Source organism: Myotis daubentonii, chromosome 10 (genome assembly GCF_963259705.1).
Source record: "Myotis daubentonii chromosome 10, mMyoDau2.1, whole genome shotgun sequence".
Lineage (NCBI taxonomy): Eukaryota > Metazoa > Chordata > Mammalia > Chiroptera > Vespertilionidae > Myotis > Myotis daubentonii.
This window is the reverse complement of record NC_081849.1, coordinates 61,767,829-61,794,307: the sequence shown is the minus strand read 5'-3', so window position 1 is coordinate 61,794,307 and position 26,479 is coordinate 61,767,829. Positions and strand designations below refer to the sequence as shown.

The 26,479-nt window shown below is 45.3% G+C and overlaps 1 protein-coding gene, 1 long non-coding RNA gene and 1 other non-coding gene across 4 annotated transcripts; 1 reads left to right on the top strand and 2 right to left on the bottom strand.

Annotated features, from left to right (window-relative positions):
* Window positions 1–4,664: 4,664 nt before the first annotated feature.
* Window positions 4,665–7,557, bottom strand: LOC132243026 (uncharacterized). The gene is made up of 3 exons (XR_009454764.1): window positions 7,442–7,557; window positions 5,504–5,537; window positions 4,665–5,072 (listed from the first exon to the last, which is right to left on the bottom strand). It is a non-coding gene; the product is annotated as an uncharacterized LOC132243026 (long non-coding RNA).
* Window positions 5,373–5,446, bottom strand: LOC132211626 (small nucleolar RNA SNORD93). Its single transcript, XR_009447526.1, has one exon. It is a non-coding gene; the product is annotated as a small nucleolar RNA SNORD93 (small nucleolar RNA).
* A 4,546-nt stretch (window positions 7,558–12,103) lies between the features above and the next one.
* Window positions 12,104–25,448, top strand: TOMM7 (translocase of outer mitochondrial membrane 7). 2 transcript variants are annotated; one of them, XM_059712531.1, is made up of 3 exons: window positions 12,467–12,646; window positions 17,236–17,284; window positions 25,219–25,448. In XM_059712531.1, exons 1-3 carry the CDS (start codon window positions 12,544–12,546, stop codon window positions 25,232–25,234), a joined length of 168 nt encoding a protein of 55 aa, XP_059568514.1. In that variant the 5' UTR covers window positions 12,467–12,543; the 3' UTR covers window positions 25,235–25,448. The 2 variants fall into 2 exon arrangements, with proteins under 2 accessions (XP_059568512.1, XP_059568514.1); XM_059712529.1 differs by lacking the exon at window positions 17,236–17,284 and having other exon boundaries at window positions 12,104–12,646.
* The last annotated feature ends 1,031 nt before the right edge of the window (window positions 25,449–26,479 follow it).

Genomic DNA, 26,479 nt, shown 5'->3' with positions numbered 1-26,479 from the left:
GAGTGAAGAGGAAAACTCTGGAAATGGATTTGAAACTCAATACTTCACTCTGTTTCCTAAACATGTTTGAAATGCACTGGAAGCCATAAATAAATACATCCAAAATGAAGATTTTGTTACCTAGTGACGATGGTGGTAATGGTGATTCACAAAGATAATTATAATACCACAAATTAAGACAGTAACTACATGTGCAGATGGCCATGCTACACTCTTCACAATCTTCTATCATGTAATCCTCCAGTGAGACAGTGCTCTTAAATATTCCCATTTCGCAGATGAGGAAACTGAGCAACAGAAAAGTTCATTTAGACAATGCAGTGCAAAGGCCGGAATTCTCACTAAGTCTCTGCCACCTATTCTGCCCCCTCTGCTGCTGTCCTGCAGGTCTCTGGTCCTTTGACCTCACTGTGACTCAGCTTCTTCAAGAGAACATTCCAGAAATGGAGCGAGGGGCTGAGAATGGCGTGCAGTGCTCCCTGAGCAACCTCACGGACCTCATCCATGTCATCCTCGTCATGTTGGCCTCACGGCCACAGCAGCTTGGCAAGCTGGTCTTCATCTCCACACTGTGTGTAACCACAGGGCACTCAATGTAGTTTCTTTACGCAAGGAAGTGCAAGATTAAAAATGCCCAGGCTCAGCAGAGAGGAAAGATACTTCAACCTGAGAGGCAGGCAGCATCTCTGACTGCTCAGAGCTCTAGAAACACTGGCCCTGTCTCAGTGTTTCCAGTGATTTCCCTGCACTGCTCCTGGGGCCTGGCCTGCCTTGTCCTCTTGCTCCATTGGAGAGCAACTGTGTCTCCGGTCACCTTTAGCCAACAACATCGACTGTATGCAGTGCATGTGTGCAGTGATGGACACTAGCCAGGACTTGAACAGGGTCTGACTCACCGAGTGCCCATTAACTGAACTCAGATTCCAGCACACAACCTGAAGGGTTTAATTTTGCCAACATGACTCAATGTTTCCAGGTTTTTATTGTTCTTTGGGTTCTAAAATTAGAATCTTCTGGTCAATGTTAAAACCAGAGCGGTGGAACTTGGTCCCAGTTCCTTGGGCGTGGGTTCATGTTCTACAGCTGGTCTGTGAACGTGCCTCTGATGGGCCCAGTGCCCCGCAGGAGCATGGGAGCTACTTGTCGAAGTACAACCTTTGGGTGGTTTCTGGACTCGGGCCAGGACAGGGGTCTGGCAGTCCCTCAGTGGACCTGGCCAAGCTTTGCCTTAGCAGTCAAGCCAAGACCTCCAGTTTGACCAGTTATGATGAAGAAAAACACTAGTTTGTGAGGAGCTATTTCTGAGTTTCTGGCCACTTATAAACAGTCATCATAAAAACTAGCGTCTGAGGAGCCTGGGAGAAAATCCCTGTAGCTCTTCACCTGAAGTCATGAGCTGCTATTCCGTAAATGCTGTGATACAGAAGCGAGGACACTGAGGCCTCAGTGCAGAGCACCTTTCTGCACGTGGGAAAGTCACATTTGGGGAGTAGAGGTGGAGGGTACCGCAAGACAACTGGCCCCTGGCAGTACAGATAAACTCCACTCGGGGGTCTTCTAGGCATGGTTGCATAGTCCCAGATTGTGCTAAATCCCTGTATCACAAAACATTGCAATCGGAATTTTTCAGTTTATGAATAAAAAAGTAAGTTTTAGAAAGGCAACCCTTTATGAGTACAAAACAAAAATAAGCCTTTCAAACTCATCTCTGGCTGTTTATCTGTTCACACAATCCCAACATGGCTTTGCTCCTGCCTCCTGCATGCCCCCTACTAGGCTTGACCTGACCCAGACACTGGCTTGACCATCAGCAGAGTAGGTCCAGCCTCAGGGCTCACTGACCAACTGACCTAAGTCTAGAGTCAAAAGCCTGTCTCCACTATCTCTAGCTCCCCTTTCATTATCGGGACAATCTTCTCTGTTCTACTTCTCCCTTCAAGGTACTTGAGACCATGAAGGGGGAAAAGGCATCTTCTCATTTGGGTGCTAAGGAGCCTGGAATGCAGATGGCCCTGCCCCTTCCTCCTCCTCCATTTAAAGCTTCAAGTGCTAAATGGCAAGTCTGCCCACTGGCTCTCTTCTCTGGCTCCCAGGAGGCTCAGAGCAGAACTGGCAGAAGCCGAAAGCACGAGGTCAAATGGCTTGTTTTACACAATCCTGCTCTCTCCTTGCCCAGCTCTTTCTCCCTCTTCCAATTATTGTATTGTTTGCTATGTTTATGAGCCACCTCAAGATATCCTGGAAATATATTGGCATTGTGTAAATAGCTATAATAGTCTCTTCAGTTTGTTCTAACAGTTGAGTCTTTCAGTTATTGACTCAGAAATTATTGACTAAGTGAAATCAGCTTCATCTTATATAGTGATGTGGTTAAGTCACATCGTGCAATCTCCATTAAGTCAGGAACCCTCAATCACAGAACTTAACACACAGGGAAAACAGTATTTCCCGAATCATATATTTTAAGGTTTTAGGAATCTCAAAGAACATACCTTTATTTGGAATAGTCACTTGAACTACAAAGATTTGCTTGCTTTTAAGAAACAAGAACTACTTGTTCTCAGGGCTTAGGAACATGTCGAGGCTGTCAGAAACAGGGTATGCCCCTTCTTGAAATCAGATTAATGCAGTATGTGTACCTGAACTGGCATAGCAACAGTGCAACTGTGATACTGGGCAAGTCGCATCTGGGGGATTAGTGACTGGAGTTCACATTTAAAGCAAAACCATAGCCATTAGCATAACACTGTATTTCAATCCCATTTTCTTTATAATCTCTTCATGCCCAAGCATGTCCCTTGGAAGTAATAAATCCTCTTTGAAAACATTTCGTTCAAGTCAATTCCCTTCATTTCTCAGGGCCCTCGAGCACAAAGGAACGGCCTGGACCTGTAATAGTCATGCTGGCATCTTCCCACTCCTGCTTTTGCTCTGCTGACATGCAGGCATGTGCTGTGCCAGAGGACAAGCTGCCGGCGGAACACACGTGGGAATGGCTCCACTCCTCATCCCGATTTCTTTGGTGATGTAAGGCTACACAACCAGGGCACAGGACAACTGTTTCTGAGATGGGGCAGGGAATGTACCAAACCTGGAACCATAAGAGGACATCTGAAGGACATTGCTTGCTCCTACAGGTAAGATGGCACAATGCAGCTGCTGGAAGCACCCTTAGTCATGGGGGTAGGCGGCAATGGCTCTGCAGGTTATGTTACAGAAGACCGAAGAAATACCAAGCTTCCTAGAGAAAGGGAGGGACCCTGTTTCTTCATTCCGGGAATAATTTCCAAATCAGAGTGAAGAAACACGCAGAGAGCCTGTCTATATATATCCCGCTGGGGTCTTTGTCTTGCAAATACGCCCCCTGCCCCCTCCGTGGCCCTGCAGGAAGGCCCCCAGGTGTCAGGCCACATCTGATGGGTCTGCCCTGGCACCAGCATTAACAACCCTCCCCACCCCCTCAGGGCAGTGCACTGTTCACAGTTCCATGGCCTCTGCATTTAGATAACAAGTTCTGCAAGACCAGTTTCTTCCTCAGTTAGAGCTACTTCCTGGAGCTATGGCTCACAACCAATGCATGGCCCATCCCTCCTTTAAGAGCACCTTTGAATATCCCAAGAGAAAAAGGGCAAGTTCAGACTGATTCTTCCAAGACTAAACCATGTGGCTTGCTTATCCATTAAGCTTTGAGATCAACCCAAGCCAGATTACTTAGCACCTCTGTTCATTTCCCTAATTCCTTGGCTAGCCAGGATTGGCCAAGAACATGCAACATTTTTTCCCAAAGGGAAAATTGCCAATGTGGAAAGCAAGACTACAAGGAACCCAAAGTAGCGCCAATAAAGTTACTTACAGGTAGAATAATTTTCACACTCCATTTTCTGCTACCATGTGGCCACTAGAACAGATTGTTAAGAGATTGAGGGAGAAGTGCCACATCACAGGTGAGATTTAAACTGCAACCATTAAGAGGAGAAAGTGTTGCCTGAAACATCCATAAACAGAAATTGTATATCCTTGATAACTGAGCCAACATATACCTCTCGGTACTGTTTCTCAGGTATTTATTGTGTACATGAGTCACTATGTGATTCATACTCCAAAGTGATTTTGATGTTTTTACCACTTTTAACATCTCAGGAAGTCATTCAAGTACTGATCCAGGACTATTTCCCCAGAGACTTCGTCGGAAATGTCATTAAGATGCCAGAAAGGGTAAGTTTTTAGAGTCATGTTTATTGAAACAATTTACGTTTAGTAAAACTCATCCTAGATTGGACCAGTGCATAATAACCACTGTAATCAAGATGTCAAACACCTCCTCAAATCGCCCATGCCCCTCCCCACCCCTAGGAATCCATCGATCAAAAGGGTCACATTTAATCATTAAAGTGTTCTACATACAGCATTTTAGAAAAATCTGTAAGCATATAAAACCAGGATTTTAAAAGAATACTTGGTAACAAATAATCTTTACAACAGTCAAAAGAATGGGATTTTAAAATAACTTTGTAAATTGAAGCACAGTGGACAAAACGGCCTTAAGTACAGAATACACAGTAGGGTTACAGTAGGGTTACTGTGTCAGGCAGGAGGCTGGGGCCGTGGAACGAAAGCTGAAATAATGGAATTGAATAATGGAATGGGAATTCTCTATGGGGCAGATATATGCTCTAACAGAAACCTGCCCCCCCCCCCCCCCCCCGCAACTCACCCCAGCTGTTAGCGCAGTAGTTCTCAACCTTCTGGCCTTCTAAATACAGCTCCTCATGTTGTGACCCAACCATAAAATTGTTTTCGTTGCTACTTCATAACTCTAATGTTGCTACTGTTATGAATCGTAATGTAAATATCTGATATGCAGGATGGTCTTAGGCGACCCCTGTGAAAGGGTCGTTCGACCGCCAAAGGGGTCGCGACCCACAGGTTGAGAACCGCTGTGTTAGGGTAAAAGGGACAAAGAAAGCAAAAGCCTCTGTTTTGCATATATCAACCATCACCTGTTCACATACACCTTATCTACTTGAAAAGCTTCTTTCCGGCACAATTGTGTCTCTCCAGCAGCACCAGCCCTGTAAGAAAAGTGCCCCCGGAGGTAATTAGATTAGCAATTACTAGGTAAGATAAAACATCTTACAAAACTGTATAGAAAATAGAACTCCCCACTCAGACACAGTCATGGTTTGACTTAAAAACCACATTTTAAAACTCAAAATCCTATGTTAATAATGCTAACAATTCATCTCTACATTTTTTCAATCTCAAAATAGTCACCATTGGAAAAACATTTTTAAAGATTAAATGTCCATCACTTAAGCGTCCTTTGTGAAGTGGGGAGGGATATGACAGCACTTAATAAATTCCTACCAGGTTGGCCTCAGGTAAATCCTTTAACCCATCAGAGCAGGGGCATATCCCATCAGATTAGAGTTCTCATCCTTGGCCAAGAATTCTACTCGACTATTTATTTATTAATAACTTAATCCAAACTCTCTCCATTTACCTGAAGTTTGTCAGCATCCTGAACTGGACTGAGCCTGGTAGGAAAGTAAGAAGAATAACGTTAAGAATATCATGTGGTAACTTTTTGTTTTGGCAAAGGATGTCTTTTATTGTGGCCCTCTACTACCAAACTGTGATGGAATAAAGAGCTACCGTTGAATAGAATCCCTATTTTTAAAAAGGCACAGTCTCCAAATTTCCTGACATTTGGGAACCACCTAGATTTCCAGCCAGTAGTAAAATGAATAGTGCAACACATTCATGTACTCTGGAAATCCATTTAACAGAATGTCAGCAGCCACCACTTTTCCGGTTTTATTAGCATGGAATAATGATCAATTTTAGAAAAGCTAAACATTACTGGCAGCAGTTATCTGCCTAGAAAACAACAACAATAACAAAAAAACCCAGAAGCACCCTAGCTGGTTTGGCTCAGCGGCTTGAGCGTGGGCCTGCACCCGAAGGGTTCCAGGTTCGATTCCGGTCAAGGGCACATGCCGGGTTGTGGGCTCAGATCCCAGGTGGTGTGCAGAAGGCAGCTGGATCAATGATTCTCATCATTGATTTCTCTCTCTTTCTCTCCCTTCTTCACTGAAATAAATAAAAATATATTTCACACACACACACACACACACACAAAGCTTTAATGGATTTTAAAACCAAAGAGAGCCAGACAGTTGTTTGCCCAGGGCCAGAGCCCGAGCATGGAGAACAGGCGTCCTCCCTTGCTCAGCTTCCACAATCCTTAAATAGACACACGCTGCCTGGCTCTCAGTGCATGTATCTGTCTCAGATGGAATTGTTTAAACAGTTTGGCTCAACACCGAAGGCAACTGTACAACAAAGCCCGGCCATGGCCTTTCCCTGTGTGGCGGTGCGACCCACCAGAGACTGAGGCACTGGGGCAGCAAGCGTCGTCCGTGTGCTTAGAACACAGCCTGCAACACACGATTTCCCTCTTTAGAAGCATGATAAAAATAGACGCCCTCTCCGGTTGCCTAATCAGTAAAAGGATCTTGCACAACCGAGGCCGACACGCACACCACACCAGCCTCGCGTTTCGAAAGAAGATTGCTAAGTAGTATCTCCGAGGGCTACAAGGATTCCTTCGTTCGCTCACTCAGCTCTAAATTGAGACTTCCCCATGTGGACACCAACTTTCTACAGCAATATGTACGGAGTAACGAACCCGTCTTGTGCCCACCGAGCCCCAAACTTGGTGCTTCCTGGAGACAAAGCTTTCCCCGGGGCAGCCGTGCGTGTTTATCTTGGTGGAACCCGTGGCCCAGATGCTCCCCCAGGGCTCACCCCTGGACCTTTAGAAAAGCCCATCCACCGTGGCAAGGGCAGGGCAATCGCGGCGGGAGAGAGTGGGCGAAATTACCCCCGTTTGTTGCCAACACCGTCATTACCCTGCTCCGCACCGAAGCGCAGCGCCTTCCAGACCCGGATGGCAGCCGCGTCCTAAACTGGCTACGCCGGGTCATCAGAGCCCTGGGCAGGACACCGCCCGGCCTCCGCGCCTCCGCCCGGGTCAGGCTAATCCTCCAAATGCTAACGTTTCCATGAAAAGACGTTCTCAGCTCCCTGTGGTCCGATCCCTGGGGCGTCGGGGCCACAGGCACGAGAGGTGCCAGGCTCCCGGGCACCGGGGAAAAGGGGGACCCGAGGTGCCACGAGGGTGCGTCCCGGGGAGGGAGCGTCCCCAGCACCGCGGTGGGGTCCCCACCCAAGTGGGCCTCTCAGAGAGGCTCCCCTGTGGGCTCCATCCGCGGAGCTGGCAGCGCCTCTCCCCAGGGGTCGCCGGGCGGGGCCGAACCCCGATCTTGGCGGCACAGACGGGGCAGGCCCGGGACAACAAGGGCACCCCTAGGATCACCGGGGAGACCCCCCCGGCCACGTGGCCGCTACGGCGTCGAACCACACGGGAGCCACTTACCCAAGTCGCGCGCCGCGGCCGAAAGGGGAGGGCGCCAGAGAAACCAAGTTTAAAAGGGGCCTGGGCTGTCAGCGCCGGAGGCAGCCAACCAAAAAGTTGCCCCAGTGCCCCTCCCGGCCCAGCATCCGCCCCCACCCTGCACCCGCCCGGCTCCCGCCCCGCCCGCGGCCCCCGGGGGCCTCGCGCGCCCCCTGCCGGCGGCCTGGGGAACGCGGGGCGGGCGCCGGCCCAGTCCCCCAGCCCCGGCCCAGAGACGGCGGCCTCGGGCGGGGGAATCCACCCCTAACACCTCCCTGGGTGTGGTGTGCATGCACCTCCCTGCAGGTTCGAGAAGCTCCTGACGTTCACATAACGTTAGGTACCCGCCGCGCCCGATTACCCCCTGCCTGCCTTCCCCTAGGGTGGCCTGCAGGTCACAGAGGCCCAGAGGGACAGAGGAGCCCTCCCCAGCCTCACTCTCACACGTCGTTTTATCTGCAACCTGCCCTTGGGATTTTAGGACTTGGGTTTAGGGCAACGGGTATTTATAGGAGCCCTCCCCAGCCTCACTCTTACACGTCGTTTTATCTGCAACCTGCCCTTGGGACTCAGTAAGGCTTCCCGCCGCCGGAGGGGGTACCTAGCTGAGTCTAGCATTCCCAGGAGGAAGCTGACAGCACATCAAACATAAGAGAGGGGGAAATCAGAGGCCTAAAGAGTTGAAGAGCCATAGAGTAGAGGGATTTGACACATCATCCAGGGTTTTCTCTGCTGGAGTAGAGCCGGCCTTAGGCTCTTCTCCAATGGCAGAGTTGTCATGGTGTTGGAATATCAGCTCCATGAGGACTCCTCCATGGAATCCCCAGAATTCAGCCTCATTAGTGCCTGGGTAAGTGGGAAATGACTCAGGGCAAGAGATTTGCCATTTATCCTCCATATGCCTTTACAGTTGGGTAGACACTATAAAGCTCTTCTAGGCTCACATGGTAGGTAGCAGTGGCGGGGCCTTACCCAGGCCGTAGTTTTCCTAGGTCACCTTGCGTGTGCCTTTATCCCTCCCTGCATTCCCAGTCCTTGGCCCAGGGTTTGGTGCCATCAGTGGATTTCCCCTCTCAGTATGTATTTGGCAGGCGTTTCTAGAGCAGGCATCCCAGGGCATCAGGTGTTAGGTACCTCTCTGCTGACAGAGGGAAGCCATCCCTCCAGCCCGCCCCCGCCCCCCCCCCCCCAACTCCCCACCCACCCGTCTGACCCTGTTTCTCTGTAGAGGAACTTGTGTTGGACAATGCCTCTAGCCTCTGCCCACACGCTCCTCATTCCCTTCCAGAAGAGAAGACATTCCAATAAAATCCTGTGCTGACATCAATTTTGAGAGCATGCAGACTGGGGTAGGCTTGTTGGCTTCCCTCCCCTGCCTGTGCCGGTTCCCAGTGAAACAGGCCAAGATTCCAATCTTCTCTGATGGGAGCGGAGACGAGACGGGACAAGAGGCGATCACCTGGAAGCCATTGAGGAGTCCCTCCCCTTTGCCCCTGCGTTTTTCCAATAGGTCAAACCAAGTGGGAGATTATTTCTCATTAACCCTACAGTAACACGATCCTGCATTTTACTCACTCTAAATGCTTGCCCCCCACATGTTATGGCAGGTGACATCCAATGACTCATCTTTCTCAAAGAACAGCAAATCCATTAGAAAGATGTTAGCTGTGAGGATTCACGTTCTTTTTCTCCCCTCGGTGCCCGGGACTAGTTTAAGGAAATGGTGACTCAAGGTCTGGACTGAGAAGGGGGATAGAACAGACAGCTCTAAAGACTCGGATCTTATCAGTAGGAAAGCTAACACTTTAATTTCCATTCTGTGTCTTATGCCCGAGTGGGTTCTGAGCATGGAAGGGGAAGGAAGCACATTAGTTATGGCCCTCCCCAAACCCTGCAGTTGCCTGGCCCTAAGACTCCCTTCTTCTCTATGGACTAACATTAGACATATCTAGGACATTTGCTTTTGCAAATTAATGGGGCCATTCATTTACTCTTGTCTTTGTGTTTAGTGCAAATTTATTGTGTTATGGTAGTGTAGAGTCAGAAGTTAAAGCAATGACTGACATTATTTATGATTTAAATGATCACTCCAGTTGGGTAACATTTTAATTAGTGTCATTGGGCTGTTTGCCACATGCAGGCCTCAGCTCAGCAGCCTGCCTTTTCCAAGCAGCTGTAGGCTTGTTTTCAAGTCAAGAGAGAATGTCTGCCCTCCCCGGCGCCTATTGGTTTTATCTGCCTAAATAAACGGTGATCAGTGGATGATCAGTAATTAGAGGCTGTGCAGCAAAGTCTCCTGGAAGCCCTGGAATACAGATGTGCTTGTTTCTGACCCCCACATGGGTACAAACACTTTTTTTTTTTTAAATATTCACCAGAGAATATTTTTTCATTGATTTTAGAGAGAGTGGAAGAGAGAGGAAAAGACAGAGGAAAATATCAATGTGAAAGAAACACATCGATTTGTTGCCTCCTGCACGAGCCTGACCAGGGCCCAGGCTAGGGAGGAGCCTGCAACCAAGGTACATGCCCTTGACTGGAATTGAGCCCGGGACCCTTCGGTCTGCAGGGCTGACGCTCTATCCACTGAGCCAAACTGGCTAGGGCCAAACAGACCATTTTTAAAATTCCCTCTCATGTTTATTTTTTTTACAAACCAGGGCACTGTTGGTCACAATACTTCCAAGAAATATATGAATAATGGTGTAAAGTAGAATTCTATTTAATTACACATTCAATATATTAAATATGCCACTTTTATTGATAAGAATGATCTGGTTTGTTGTAAAATAATTAAAATGGAAACATACTTTAATGTCACATCTTTCTGCAACTAACCTCTCATTTCGTTGTTTTTCTATGTAGCAAAACTCTTCAAAAGCATTGTCTATGTTTGTCTCCAATTCCTCTCCCTTTTTTTTTTTTTTCTGAATTGAATTATATTGGGCAGCCTTTGAAATGGTCCCCAGTGGCCCCATCTCCTGCTATGTATGCCCTTGGGTGATTCCCACGCCCCTTGAGTGCTGCCTGGGCCTAGTGAATTTCTTTTACGGAATAGAGTCAGCAAAAGTGATGGGATGGCATATGAAGAGATGCTCCACATCACATGTCACAAATTAAGACAACAATAATATACTGTTATACCTTATTAGAATGGCTAAATTCCAAAACACTGACATCATCAAATGCTGGTGAGGATGTAGAACAACAGGAACTTTTATTTCTTGCTGGTGGGAATGCAGAATGGTACAGGCATTTTGGAAGATAGCAGTTCTTTACAAAATTAAACAGACTCTTATCATACAATCCAGCAATCCTGGCCCTTGATATTCACCCAAAGAAGTTGAAAATTCATATGCTTGCAAAAACCTACAAAGATATTTATCATAGCTTTATTCACAATTGCCAAAAGCTTGCAAGCAACCAAAATGTCCTTCAATAGGTGAGTGGATGGATAAACTGTACATCCAGGTGATGGAATATTATTCTGTGCTAAAAAGAAATGCTCAATCGTTATTCACAGTGGCCAAGACATGGAGACAACCCAAGTGTCCTGTGATAAGAGGACTGGATAAAGAATTGTGATACATATACACAATGGAATACTACTCAGCCATAAGAAAGGATGAAATAGCGCCATTTGCAACAACATGGATGGGCCTTGAGAACACTATGCTAAGTGAAATAAGTCAGTCAGAAAGAGCTAAGAATCATATGATTTCACTTATATGTGGGATATAAAACGGAAACTCGTGAACACAAACAGCAGTGTGGTGGTTGCCAGAGGGAAGGTGGTGGGGGGAGAAAGCGGTCCTAACATAAGGTGACAGGATAAGATATGACTTGGGTGGTGGGTACACGGTGCAATATACAGATCTTGTAACATAGAAACCCACATGTTCATGTGGACCAATATCACCCCAATAAGTTGAATAATAATAATAAAAAAGAAATGCTCTATCAAGCCAAGAAAAGACATGGAGAGAGATTAAATAGACATTACTAAGTGAAAGAAAGCCAATCCCAAAAGTTCACCTACTGTGTGATTCCAACTATATGACATGTTGAAAGAGGCAAGTTTTTAGTTTAATCATATGTGTTGCTCCAGGACAATGGAAAGAGTTCTTGTATCTCTCACAGCTTGAGGAAAATATTCTCAAGTTGGCCAATTCTACAGTGTAATATACACGGTCACTGGGGACATAATATCTGTAGTCTATTTAGGAAGAATGTCACATAAATAAATATTGATAAATCAACCGGAGAGAGTGGAGGCACCGTGAGGAAGTGCTCATCTTGCCCTGGACAGGGGCCAGGAGCAAAACAAGGTAGATTACATCTTGGAGGAGATGACTTGAGTGGACTTTAAAAAGGGGGTGTGGGGCCCTGACCTGTTTGGCTCAGTGGACAGAGCGTTGGCTTGCAGACTGAAGAGTCCGGGGTTCGATTCCGGTCAAGGGCATGTACCTTGGTTGAGGGCACATCCCCAGTGGGGGGTGTGCAGGAGGCAGCTGATCGATCCCTCTATCCCTCTTCCTTCCTCTCTGTAAAAAAAAAAAAAAAAATCAATAAAATATATTAAAAATGGGGGGGGGGGAGGCATTTCTGGCAGAGGCAACAGCAAGAGATAAGAGAGAATATGGTGCCTTCAAGGAACAATGGATCTTTAATCTTTTATCCTAAAACCCAGTCCTTTTGAATACAATGCTTCTTCTATGTCAGGCAGGGAACACGTGGAGATGCACTTGAAAAGATGGAGAAGGCGGTGAACAGAGAGACGGCGTTCCGAACGGAAAGAACAGAGCCTCCGGAATCCTGCAACCGGCGAAACCAGGCGGTTCCTAAACCTGGAGGTGAACTTGAGCCTCGGACAGCGAGCAGACTCGACCACGCATGCGCCTGTGATAGACAGCGCCGCGGCGGCGCGAGGCGGGTTCCGGGCGGTGAATTACGACCTCTGCTGGCGACGCTCACGACTCGTGCCGTAAAAGTCGCGTGTGGCGCCTGCGCACACCCCTCTCTTTCCTCGGAGGGAGGACTCCGCCGCGGCAGTGGGTGCTCGCAGCGCCGCCCGGGCCGTCACCATGGTGAAGCTGAGCAAAGAGGCCAAGCAGAGGCTGCAGCAGCTCTTCAAGGGCGGCCAGTTCGCCATCCGCTGGGGCTTTATCCCTCTCGTGATTTACCTGGGTCAGTGGGAGAAGAGCGCGTGAGGAGACGGGCGGGCGGGGAGTGCGGAGGCGGCGCCTCCATGTTTGGCTTCTGGGGCGGGAGAGAGCAATGTGGCCACGCTGTGTCACGTTTCAGGTCCTTTGAGGCCGTCGGGGCCAGTGGGGTCGGTCCAACATGAGTGCGAGTTCCGGTTCGACCTTTGAGTATTTCTATGGCCTGTAACAAGCCACGCAATCCCTCCATTTCTGCTTTTCCATCTGCGAAGCGGAGGTGACATGCTTTGCAGGCTTGTTGGGAGAGTGAGAGGGACTAAGGAACAGTATGTGAAAGCGACACACATTGCACTCCGGCACCAGGTGGGTTTTCAGGGCGTTCGTCCTCACCTGTCCAGGTGGGCCTGGTGCGAGAGAGGCCTGTGACGCGGACACGCCACCGCCTGGAAGCACGACGATGACAGTAGTTGCTGGATGCCGTGCTTCCTCCTCTGCGCCAAGAAGGGCGGGGGTGACTTTATTCTGGGACCCACTGCACAGCGAGAAGCCGAGCCGCGGAGAAGTTGGTTCCCTGCCGGAAGGCCACACCGCTGTGAGCTCAGGCAGGCCATCAGGGCCCATACTCTTTTTTTTTTTTTTTAAATATATTTTATTGATTTTTTACAGAGAGGAAGGGAGAGAGAGAGGGAGTTAGAAACATCAATGAGAGAGAAACATCCATCAGCTGCCTCCTGCACGCCCCCTCCTGGGGATGTGCCCGAAACCGAGGTACATGCCCCTGACCGGAAACGAACCTGGGACTCCTCAGTCCGCAGGCTGACGCTCCATCCACTGAGCTAAACAGGTCAGGGCAGGGCCCGTACTCTTAACCTTTCTGCTGTACTACAAAGATTTGTAAGTGCCCAGGCATTTATTTTTCATCCAGGGCTGCACATTGGGACTTTATCTTGTTTCTAAACTTGCGTCGTTTTTTTTTTTTCTTTTCTGTTTAATCTTATTGCCCGACGCAGGCAACATGATGGGAAGGAAACAGCCCCAGCGCTGTCAGTTTGAGCATCACGTTTGACATTTTCTAACACTCAGTTTCACACTTCAAAATCCTATGATTTTAGCTTCCTATTTGTTTTAGGTGCCTTGCCTAAGAAAGTACAAGAGCCTTTGATCATGCTGGATGTTCCCCATGAATTGCAAGCCAACTGATAGTCTGGGAATACTTACGTATCCAGGGCTTAAAAAAGATCTTTTTCCTCCCTTATTTTGAACACTTTTTTTTTTAAGCATTACTTTCCAAGATTTTAGTGACTTTTTTTAAGTATCAAGGATTAAATAATTGACAGGTTACTGTTACAGTCTATGCCAGTGACGGCGAACCTATGACACGTGTGTCAGAGGTGACACGTGAACTCACTTTTTTGGTTGATTTTTCTTTGTTAAATGGCATTTAAATATATAAAATAAATATCAAAAATATAAGTCTTTGTTTTACTATGGTTGCAAATATCAAAAAATTTCTATATGTGACACGGCACCAGAGTGAAGTTAGGGTTTTTCAAAATGCTGACACTCCGAGCTCAAAAGGTTCGCCATCACTGGTCTATGCTGTTACCCCTCTTCCTGACTTTCAGATGGTGGAAGGGCCCAGTTTGGCTGGTGGGACAGTGGGACCAGCTCTCTTTTTAGCTAAGAAAGGTAGGGGGGCTTTGATTCTTCCCCTTCATTGTGCCATTTTCTTTTTCCATTGTGTATGTGGGGTCCTGTTGTTGACTGCTCTTGGTCTCTGTCCTGTGGTTTCTTTGTTGCTTTATAAGTCTTTTCATCTACCTTTTTAAAAATATATATATATTTTATTGAATTTTTTTTTTCTTTTTTACAGAGAGGAAGGGAGAGAGAGAGTTAGAAACATCGATGAGAGAGAAACATCGATCAGCTGCCTCCTGCACACCCCCTACTGGGGATGTGCCCATAACCAAGGTACAAGGTACTTGACTGGAATTGAACCTGGAAACTTTTTTTGACTTTTAATTTCTTTATTGATTAAGGCAGGGGTCCTCAAACTACGGCCCGGGGGCCACATGTGGCCGGCCGAAAACATTTATCCGGCCCGCAGCCGCTGCCTGTTGCTTAGCAGCCGACTAGTTTTTTTTTAAATTGTATGCGGGAAGAGACTGGACAAAAATTGTGCACCTAGGGATGAGGACAGTGGGGGGGGCGGTAAGGGCAGAGGGTGGGGTGGGAACTGGGTGGAGGGGAGCTATGGGGGGAAAAAACGAGGAACAAATGTAATAATCTCAACAATAAAGATTTACTAAAATATTTTTTTAAAAAATAAACATCCACATTTACACCTTTAAAAAAAATAAAAATAAAAAAAATAAACTGTAGTCCGCCCTCCAACGGTCTTAGGGACAATGAACTGGCCCCCTGTTTAAAAAGTTTGAGGACCCCTGGATTAAGGTATTACATATATGTCCTTATCCCCCCCATTACCCACTCTCCCCCCCCCCCCCCGCCCCCACTCATGCCCTCACCCCCCTGTTGTCTGTGTCCATTGGTTAGGCTTATATGCATGCATACAAGTCCTTTGGTTGATCTCTCCCCCTTACCACCACCCTCCCCTACCTTCGCTCTGAGGTTTGACGTTCTGATCAATGATTCTCTGTCTCTGGATCTGTTTATGTTGTTTATTATTCCTCCTCTTTTTGAGATTCCTTTTCTACTTTCCAGAAAGCTGTGGCTGGTTGCTAAAATCTGTGCATCAAGGGCTTTGGTCTGAAGAGTAGATAATGCTTTTCTTTTCCATCCTAGAATTTGTTTTCCTTTTTGTGTGCGCTGGCTATATTCTCTTTCCTAGGATTACCATTGTGGTATTTTCACCCTAGCATCCAACTCAGGTTGAGATTGACGTTGAGGCTATTTTTTCAGTACTTCTTGTTAATGGCCTTTTTTCTTACACTATAATGTCTAACCTAGTTTCCAGGTTGTTTCTTTTACTTCTCCATCTCACCTCTTACTAAAACCTGCAATTGTAGATTGATTTTCTTGTGTAGTTTAGGTTAAAACATACCTTTTTTAGGACTTCAAGGAGTACAGTGGGATTATAGTGCTATAAAATAGGACATAATAAAGAATCAGTTTGGACATTTACCAACAAAAAGATTTTAATGAGCCATCTGTTGGAAGACAGTTTTCCACAGTTTCTTGAATTTCTACAATTCTTGTGAACAGAAGCTCTGACTACCTTTGCTCCATGTTATCTATTTAAGGATGTGTTTGTAGAATGAACAGCCTTGGACAATAGTATCTCCCTCCAGAACAAAGGGGAGATATGCTTACTGCCCATTATGAAAGACTCTGGTTCCCTAATGCAGGGTTGTCTCTGATATGATGGTACTCTGACTATTGCTGTAGCTGGGAGTAATAAATGGTTCTTTGTTTCTGACTAGGAATATGGCAGACAAGTTTGTTGTCTTGAAAAATGGGATAAAATTTCATACCCCTCATAGTTCTTGACACCAACTCTAATCTTAATAAATTATTTCAGCAAATTAATATATGTTGTCCAATTAATTAATAAACATATTTTAAAAAATTTTTATTAATCCTTGCCAGAGGATATTTTCCCATTAATTTTTAGAGAGAGAGAGGGAGAGAGAAACATTCATGTGTGAGAGGCACATTATTATCTGCACCCACCCTAAATGGGGGCCTGGGATCGACATGCAATCCCTGACCAAGAATCAAACCTGAGACCCCTTGGTGGATAGGCTGACACTGTACCATTGAGCCACACTGGCCAGTGCTAATAAACATTTTAAATGGTAAAAGGTTTAATTAATCATACTTGTAATAAGAATATTGACTTGATTAGGTTAAACAAAACTGAATGTTAAGGTTTATTTAATCATGCTTATAATAAGAATAGACTTTTAATTAGGTTGTTAAATAATAACGTGAATATCCTATATAATAATCCTATATAATAAAAGGGTAATATGCAAATAGACCGAATAGCGGAATGACCGATGCCTACCGACTACCAGGGGCACATGCTCAGGAGTTGCCCCCTAGTGGTCAGTGCACTCCCACAGGGGGAGTGCCCCTCAGCCAGAAGCTGGGCTGACAGCTGGTGAGCTGGTGAGCGCAGCAGCGGTGGCGGGAGCCTCTCCCACCTCCACAGCTGCGCTAAGGATGTCCAACTGACAATTATAGGGAGCAGGCCTAAGCTGTCAGTTGGACATCCCCTGAGGGCTCCCGGACTGCCAAAGGGCACAGGCTGGGCTGAGGGACCCCCCCGCCCCCCGCCCAGTGCATGAAAGTCATGCACTGGGCCTCTAGTGTTTTATAATGAAAAATAGTACATGCTAGGGTCTCCTGTGCTAAATTGTGTGTGTAATAGGAAGAAAGTAGTTTGTCTTCCCTACTGATTGGTCCTGGACATAATAGATTAGAAACTGTTCTGTAGCATAGGTAAGTCAAGATAAAGCTGGTAGCTTGGGATATCATTCCAGCTACCCTAGTTACTGAAAAAGACAGTCTTGATTGTAAATTTTTTGTCTGCTGGGGTTTTAATTAGTATTCTTTTTTTTTTCTCTCCTCCCTTCCCCTCTCTCTCAGGATTTAAGAGGGGTGCAGATCCTGGAATGCCTGAACCAACTGTTTTGAGGTACTGTTCTTACAAATAAATATTTCAGGGCAGATATTCATATGTTAGTACTGGGTCATTGGGAAGCAGAAGAGTAGTAGTGGTAGGCATTGTAATGGAGCTTTACCAGTTGTTATAGTTTTGGGCTATTGGAATACTGTAGCATTTTGCAGACCAGTTTAGCCTGTTAGCAGGTAAGTACTTTCTCTCCCCTTCCTAATTTTTATTTACTGTATCATAACTGTAATGAAGCATATTTTTAATTTTTTAAAAATTTTATCTTTATTGAAAGTGTTACAGATTTCCTCCTTTTTATCCCCCAGACTCCCTTCTCCCCACGTCCATTCCTTCACCCCACTGTTGTCTGTGTCCATGGGTTACGCATATTAAGTTCTTTGGTTGACCTCTTTCCTTCCCTCTGAGAATCCTCAGTATGTTGCAGTGAAGCATATTTTTTTTTAAAAAAGCAATAATTTATCATCCTACCACTTTAAAAGGTAAACTGTTTTAAATTTCCCATATTTCCATCTTAACCTTATTCAGATAAATACAACTTCTTATATCATTCTAATAAGAATACGTAGTATTTTATTGTCTTCACTTAAAATTAGAGTTGATATCCTATATATTTTCCAGGTTTTGATTACTTAGGTATTTCAGTTTTTCAATATTTTACATAATATAATGAACATTTTTTTTAATTAAATCTTTATTGTTCAGATTATTACATTTGTTCCTCTTTTTTCCCCCCATAACTCCCCTCCTCCCAGTTCCCGCTCCACCCTCCGCCCTCACTCCCCACCCACTGTCCTCTTCCATAGGTGCACGATTTTTGTCCAGTCTCTTTCTGCATCTCCCACACCCCTTTCCTCCCCAAGAATAGTCAGTCCATTCCCTTTCTATGTCCCTGATTCTATTATAATCACCAGATTATTTATTCACTTGATTCTTAGATTCACTTGTTGATAGATGCATATTTGTTGTTCATAATTTGTATCTTTACCTTTTTCTTCTTCTTCCTCTTCTTAAAGGATACCTTTCAGCATTTCATATAATACTGGTTTGGTGGTGATGAACTCCTTTAGCTTTTCCTTATCTGTGAAGCTCTTTATCTGACCTTCCGTTCTGAATGATAGCTTTGCTGGATAAAGTAATCTTGGTTGTAGGTTCTTGGTATTCATCACTTTGAATATTTCTTGCCATTCCCTTCTGGCCTGCAAAGTTTCTGTTGAGAAATCAGCTGACAGTCGTATGGGTATTCCCTTGTAGGTAAGTGGGTTTCTTTCTCTTGCTGCTTTTAAGATTCTCTCTTTGTCTTTTGCTCTTGGCATTTTAATTATGATGTGTCTTGGTGTGGTCCTCTTTGGATTCCTTTTGTTTGGGGTTCTCTGCACTTCCTGGACCTGTAAGTCTATTTCTTTCACCAGGTGGGGGAAGTTTTCTGTCATTATTTCTTCAAATAGGTTTTCAATATCTTGCCCTCTCTCTTCTTCTGGCATCCCTATAATTCTGATGTTGGTACGCTTGAAGCTGTCCCAGAGGCTCCTTACACTATCTTCGTATTTTCGGATTCTTTTTTCATTTTGCTTTTCCAGTTGGGTGTTTTTTGCTTCTTCGCGTTTTGAATCTTTGACTTGATTCTTGCGCTCCTCTGGTCTGCTGTTGGGTGTCTGTATAATATTCTTTATTTCAGTCAGTGTATGCTTAACTTCTAGTTGGTTCTTTATCACAACATCGAGGGTCTCATTAGATTTCTTGAGGATCTCACTACATTTATTGGCGGTCTCACCAGTCTTTTCGAGGGCCTTACTAAGTTTATCGGCAGCTTCTAGACAGTTCTTGAGAGACCTTAAAAGTGTGGTTTTGAGCTCTATATCTTCCATTTCTGACATTTGTGTCCTGTTTCTTTATCTCCGCATTTTTTTATCTTTTCTTGGTGCACCCCCTAGTGGTCTTTGTGCACAGTCTTGTAGTTAAGCCTTGATTGTTGTCGGTAATACCAGGGGTGATTTGACCTCCAGGCTAACTGGCTATGAGAGTCAGCTGTGTCTGCAGTGGGAGAGCTTCTGTGCTGGATCTCTAGGGCGGTGCTAATCTAGCGTTTGCCTGAGGCTATCCGGCAAATGGTTCTGCACCGGGCTTGGGCGGGGCGGGTCCCCAGGGATCTACAGGGCGGGCCGGAGCGAGCAGTTATGGCTGCTCTCAGTTCCGTCCCTAGGGGCTCTGCCTCTCATAGTCCCGGCAACTGCTGCAATCCTTGGAGAGAAAGCTGCCTTCGAGTTCCGACCGAAGCCAGACAGTCCCGCTTCTCCCGTTTGAGTCTGGGTCCCCAGAGACTCGCCCGGATCTGGAGCTCAGAGTCTGAAACTCCCTCCCGATTGAAAACAACAACCGCGCCCTCCGCCACCAGCCCGCTCCGCGCGCGCACTCCGCACCTGAGTATTTCACTTCAGCACTGCGCCTCCTCTGAGTCTGGGTATGATATTCTCTTTCCTCCTAGTTGTAGAATTTCCACTCAGCCAGGCTTCCTGTGGTTCTGGATGATGTCTGTTCTGTCCTTTAGTTATATCTCTGAAGTGGTTGTTCGAGGCAGCAATCTCCGGCGTTAACCTATGCCGCCATCTTGGTTTCTCCTATAATGAAATATCGCACCTAGATATAATTTTTATGCACCTAGATTCTATAGGTTTTGATTTAGTTCCTTATAATACACTAGAAGCCCGGTGCACAACAATTTGTGCACTGGGTGGGGGAGGGGTCCCTCAGCCTGTCCTGTGCCCTCTTGCACTCTGGGACCCCTCGGGGGATGTCTGGCTTGTTTCGCCCCCGCCTCCCTCCGCCCCCCGGCCCGGCTTGTTTCATTCCCGCCTCCCACCACCCCCCGGCCCGGCTTGTTTCGTTTTGTTTCGTTCCTGCCTCCCTCCACCCCCCGGCCCTGCTTGTTTCGTTTTGTTTCGTTCCTGCCTCCCTCCTCCCCCCGGCCCAGCTTGTTTCACCCCCGCCTCCCGCCGCCGCCCCGCTTGTTTTGCTCCTGCCTCTGGCGCCCAGCTTGTTTTTGGCTGCCTGGCTTGCTTCACTCCCAGCTGGTATATGCAAATTAACCGCCATCTTTGTTGGCGGTTAATTTGCATATCACACTGATTAGCCAATGGGAGGTGTAGCGAAGGTACAGTCAGTTACCATGTTTGGCTATTATTAGATAGGATTCTCATGGGATTAATAAGTCAACTATATGAGCACTTCCGGTTCTGAAAATGCATTGTCACATTTCTCTCTCAGAAACAACCTTGCCAGTGCTTGATAAGCACTGGCAAAAACTACACACATGCATAGGTACAAAGAGTAGACATATTTCTATGCTGACACATGTATGTATATATGCATACTTATGAAAACTATTCATATGTGTGTATGTACATACATATATGTAAAGGCAGAATCTAGAGCAGCAGGTTTATTCTCTAGGAGGGACTGATAGTTCTGGCACTCTAATGGCTAGGACCCCTGCACAGTTGCTGTGGGATTTCAACTTGACCCTCTGTTTTACAGACATTTCATGTGGATTGCCCTAATGGACTTTTTATCAGTCATCCTAGGTCTTCAGTTTCTTCAAACTCCTACTTGAAGCCATTTTTTTTCTAGGGGCAGAAAATAATAATGGCAATATTACTGTCACTTAACAATGTGTCACCCACTGTTTCAGGTGCTTTATATGCGATATTTCTAATGGTCCCTTCAGTTCTTTGGAGCAGGTCACAGTTGGTAGGTGGTGGAATATGAGTATGTGTGTCTCCAAAGCCTACACTCTTTCCACTGGGTCACGTGGCCTCCCTCAGATGATCTTACCTCTTATTGTAATTAGCACAGTGCCATCTGATAGGAATTTCCTCTACCCTCTCTGCCTTATCAGCCTCTTTCTTACCTAAGAGGAAAGGGTCTTTTTTTTCCTGAGATGAGCACCCTATGTACCTTCAACTTGCCCATTTCTGCAGTTAATTCTCTTTTCCCTAATAAAGTGCTTTAATAAATGGTCTTCACTCACTGCTACCTTTCTTCACTTCCCTCCCTCCCTTTAACCTCCTACGGTTCACCTTTATGCTATGGCTTGTTAAAACTGCTTTCAGAGATCACCACTAAGTTCCTTTTTCCTTAGCTTTTACTCTCTGAACTGCCATTTCCTTTTTTTTGTAAAATGGGGACTTGAGATAATGTGTCTGCTATTTACTAGCTGATTGACCTTAGACTAGTTGTTTCCTTAGAGAAATGTTACCTTAGGAGACGTTATCAGAGATGGGCGACCGGGTCAGACTGTGGGAACATTTTTCCAAGCACTGGAAGTTGCCAACAGGTATCTTTCCCCAAGAGGCTAGTAACCTTTCTAAAATGAGGTTTCCTCTTTTGTAAGTTGGGCAAAATACTAGTTCATATGATTGCCATGAGGCTTGATTAAAAATACTGTATGTGGCCGAAACCGGTTTGGCTCAGTGGATAGAGCGTCGGCCTGTGGACTGAAAGGTCCCAGGTTCGATTCCGGTCAAGGGCATGTACCTGGGTTGCGGGCATATCCCCAGTGGGAGATGTGCAGGAGGCAGCTGATCAATGTTTCTCTCTCATCGATGTTTCTAACTCTCTATCTCTCTCCCTTCCTCTCTGTAAAAAAATCAATAAAATATATTTAAAAAAAAAAAGAATACTGTATGTGAAGTATTAACAGTACTTGGCAAGTAATATGTGAGCAATAAACTGTTAATAGTGATTTTCAATCATTTTTGTGTCATCTCCTTTACCTCATTTCTTTAAAAAATAAATTTTTATTGATTTCAGAGAGGAAGGGAGAGAGAGAGAGAAACATCAATGATGAAGTGAACCATCGATCAGCTGCCACCTACACGCCACACACTGGGGATTGAGCCCACAGCCCGGGCATGTGCCCCGACTAGGAATTGAACTGTAACTTCCTGGTTCATAGGTTGATGCTCAACCATTGAGCCATGCCGGCTGGGCCTTTACCTCATTTCTTTCTCCTATGGGAACAGTGCTCTAGCTGCGAGATGGTGTTTGCCAATTCCAGAATGAACTGTATATTTTCATGCCTTTGTCCATGTGCTTGTGCTCCCTAGGCCTGGAATGCCCCTTCCCCTCTGTTTCCATTTGAAAATGTAATTCTAGAAAAGCCCAGTCTCAAATGTCATTTCTTCCCTAAATCATTTTCTCCTTTGTCCAGCTAAAGCTAGTCTGTTTTTGTGTTCCCATAGTATTATTTTCTGCTTATATTATGGTTGTTGTATATTTACATTATATTTTGTCCTGTAAGCACCTAAAGTAGCTGCCAACAGTGTTGCATCAATCAGTCAGCTCACCCGGACGTCTTGGTGGGCTTTTTGCATCTTGTGGTACCATTTTCAGACTGGACCTGCATGCTGAACAGTAGCATTTTTGTGTGTGTCCCAAGTGATCCGGGATGCAGAGGTGGGGACACAGTGTGCCCTTTGGTTGTACTTTTTGGTTTCATTTATCTCACCAAGAGTTGATCCTGGTTGCAAACTAGATGGAGCAACCGCCCTTGCTTTTTCATTTCTTCACCTTAGTGTCTTCTCAGCGCGCCTTGCTGGCGCTGACTCCCTTTTCTGTCGTTATGGGCATCTCTGGTTTCCTTCCAGGAGTATCTGTGTTTAGGAAAGAATTGACTAAGCGTCTGAAGAGAATTATCCAGTTACTAGAGGCCCAGTGCATGAATTCATGCATGGGTGAGGTCCAGCCTGCCCGTCCCCAATTAGCAGATTGGGGCTGGGTCTGTCGGGAGAAGGAGATGGCGGGAGGTTGGCCAGCCAGTCCCACCCCCGATTGGTTTGGGGGGGCTGATTGTGGGTGGAGCTGGCTGGGGGGAGGGGCTACAGGCTGATCAGGGTGGTGGGGGCTGATTGGGGGTGGTGCTAGCCATGGGTATGGGCTGTGGGCTGGTTGGCCCTGCCCCTGATCGGAGTGGGGTCCAATCAGGAGTGGAGCTTGCTTGGGGGAGGGATCGCTGGCGGATCAGGGTGGTGGAGGCCCATCAGGGGTGGGGCCAGCTGGGGGGTGGGGCTGCAGGAGGTTGGCCAGCCGGGCCTACCCCCTATTGGGGTGGGGGGGTGATCAGGGGCAGGGCCAGCGGGGTAGGGGCTGCAGGCCAATCGGGGTGGTGGGGACCCATCGGGGGTGGGGCCAGCCTGGGGGAGGGTCGCAGGAAGTTTGCAGCCAGCCCCACCCCCCTAATCCGGCTGGTTTGCTGGTTGCAGTGGTCATCATAGCAACCGGTCATTCCCGCATTCTAGTCGCTGGCTTTTTATATATATAGATAGCATTTCATATACTGTACTGTTTGCACTGGGGAGGCTGCCTTATTTGTACCCTGAAAGAAACAATGGTAGCTGCTAGGGTTTTACTGATGTAAAGTTTATTGTTCATTAACATCAAGTTCGTTGTTTATGTATGAATTTATTTATGTAATACTTATATAAATAATATAGTTGATGATTTACTGGTCTGGTTTTTTTTTGCTAATTAGTTGGGTTCCTTGAGATGAGGAAAATACTCGTTTTCATGCACCTCACCCAGGATGGTGCATTGCATGTGGTCAACAAATGTTGCTTGGTAACGCATTTAAAATGCAGTTCTTTAATGAATAAGGCAATATTTTAGTAAAACATTGTTTAGGTAAAATATGTCAATACTAAGGTTCATTAAGAGAATCATTGTTCCCATTATCTGTATAAAGCCAAGGAAGGTTTTCTTTTCCTCTTTATTTTGGATGCTCATTACCTTTGAGGAGGAGATCTTACTAGATGAATAATTTATTTTCATATCTTAACTGTATTTATAAATACTTGGCCTTTAATGAGAGATTTTAATACACTTTCGAAAATTGGAAATAGAAGAGTGTTGGTTTTTTTCTTAGACAAAGGAAATATACTTTTAAAAAATTTTACAGAATACTCAAATTGTCATTTTGTGGTGCAATTTTGTTGCCATATTACTAAGAATCACATCTTTAATCAATAAGATTTAGAAATAAAACATCTCTTATCTCTTTCCTGGATCCTGTTGCTTAGTCAGCAAATGATTCAGGAGGTTGGGCAGTTCAGTGATGGCGAACCTTTTGAGCTTGGTGTGTCAGCATTTTGAAAAACCCTAACTTAACTCTGGTGCCGTGTCACATATAGAAATTTTTTGATATTTGCAACCATAGTAAAACAAAGACTTATATTTTTGATATTTATTTTATATATTTAAATGCCATTTAACAAAGAAAAATCAACCAAAAAAAATGAGTTCGCGTTTCACCTCTGACACGCGTGTCATAGGTTCGCCATCACTGGGCCAGTTAGTGGGTGGAATGTTTGGGGTAAGAATTAGGTGAGGCAGAAATGAAGGCTGACTGCTTTTGGGATGTGTGTGGGCTAATGGTTAAGAGCACCTGGGTCACATCCCACTCTGCCACTAACAATATGTAACCATATCAAAGCCTCAGTTTCAGCTCCTTTAAAATAGGGATCATAACTAAGAGTTGTGAACTTTCTGTATATTGTCTGACCCATAGAAAGCACTCAATAAATGTGTTTTTTAATTTTACTGATGTTACATCTAGTAATGATACAGGTTTATTTTCTGGGCTCATCAGTCCTTCATGTTAATGAAAATCATTATCATATATCTTTTATTGACCTCAACTTATATTTCCCTTTTTGTTTATATGACAGGTAACTACTGTCAAAACTAACAAAATTGTATTTCTTTAAATATAGGTTTCTATGTTTGATTTTTCCTTTTGTTTAATGAGATTGATCTTTCTCTTCTAGTAACTGAATTTGGTAGACGAGTAAACACAGACATGAATGTATAAAATCTAGTTCTTAAACTATGTTTAAGAAGTTTTTACTTTGGGGTTAATTTCTTTCTCCTCTTCACAAACATTTTAGCTTACTTTGGGGATAAAGGACTGTTTGGTCATCTGGATTTGGAAGCAATCAATGGACAGTAACAACATGGAAGGTGTGCCCTCTGGCTGGCATAAGAGATGGGACATCGTTCACACGTTCACCAATTGAATGGCACAGGGCTCTTCTCGGATGCATCTGTGGCAGAGTGGAGCCTCTACTGATTGATTTATGGGGGACTGGATCAAAATAAATATTTTTTAACAATGTTATGTGTTGAGTCCTTATTGAATTGAACACAGTAGTACTGTTAAGTAAAAATTTAGCCTTTTAGTACTTTTTCAAAACAGGGAATCTGGCCTTAGCTGGTTTGGCTCAGTAGATAGAGTGTCGACCTGTGGACTGAGGGGTCCCAGGTTCGATTCCGGTCAAGGGCACATACCCAGGTTGTGGGCTCGATCCCCAGTGGGGGGCATGCAGGAGGCAGCTGATCAATGATTCTCTGTCATCGTTGATGTTTCTATCTTTCCCTCTCCCTCTCTGAAAATCAATGAAAACAAACAAAACTGTTCTGTTTAAGGGAAAAAAAAAAAAAGGCAAAACAGGGAATCTGTATTTGTGCCTAGATGCTACCTTCAAAAGTTAGAGAGTTTCCAAGTTAATTTCTTAACACATGGATTCCAGTTTCCTTGTGTGTTGAATTGATAACTTCCTTGGGATATTCTGAGGTAGTGAAAGTAGAAACCGCTCTTAGCTTGTGATAAATTGGCCCTTCCTTCCTGCACTGAATTGGAGTGCAGTTCTGATTGTAAGAAAGGGCTCTGTTGGTAATTGATGGGAATGGGCTTTGGGGAGTGTATGTCTGACTTATTTGTGAATTAAATGTGAGTCTGAGATTTCCCTTGGTGGTGCTCGGAAATGAGCTGGCTGGGCAAGAGCCCATTGAGAGCTACATAGAATAGTAGCACTTTCTGTTTTCTGAGAAGAAAAGACACTTACTGGGAACTAGTTTTCAGTTCTAGATCCTGGTTTCCTGGGCTTGACCTGTATTAAGCCTATTTATGTTTAGCTTTTTCCGTAATTCTATCAGAATAGATTTACTTAGTTTTGGGAGTTGTAATTAATGTAGGAAAATAGGCCTGAAATAAGATAAGATGCTGTTTGGGAGGAGCTTGTTGGTTTGAATGGTTTTAAACATCCAGTGTTGAAGTAGAGAATGATCTTGAAAGTAATTTCAGGTGACTGAACTTGTCATTACCAGAAAGTTCTTGCTTCCAATGTAAAACCCTCTTAGCTATTTAAA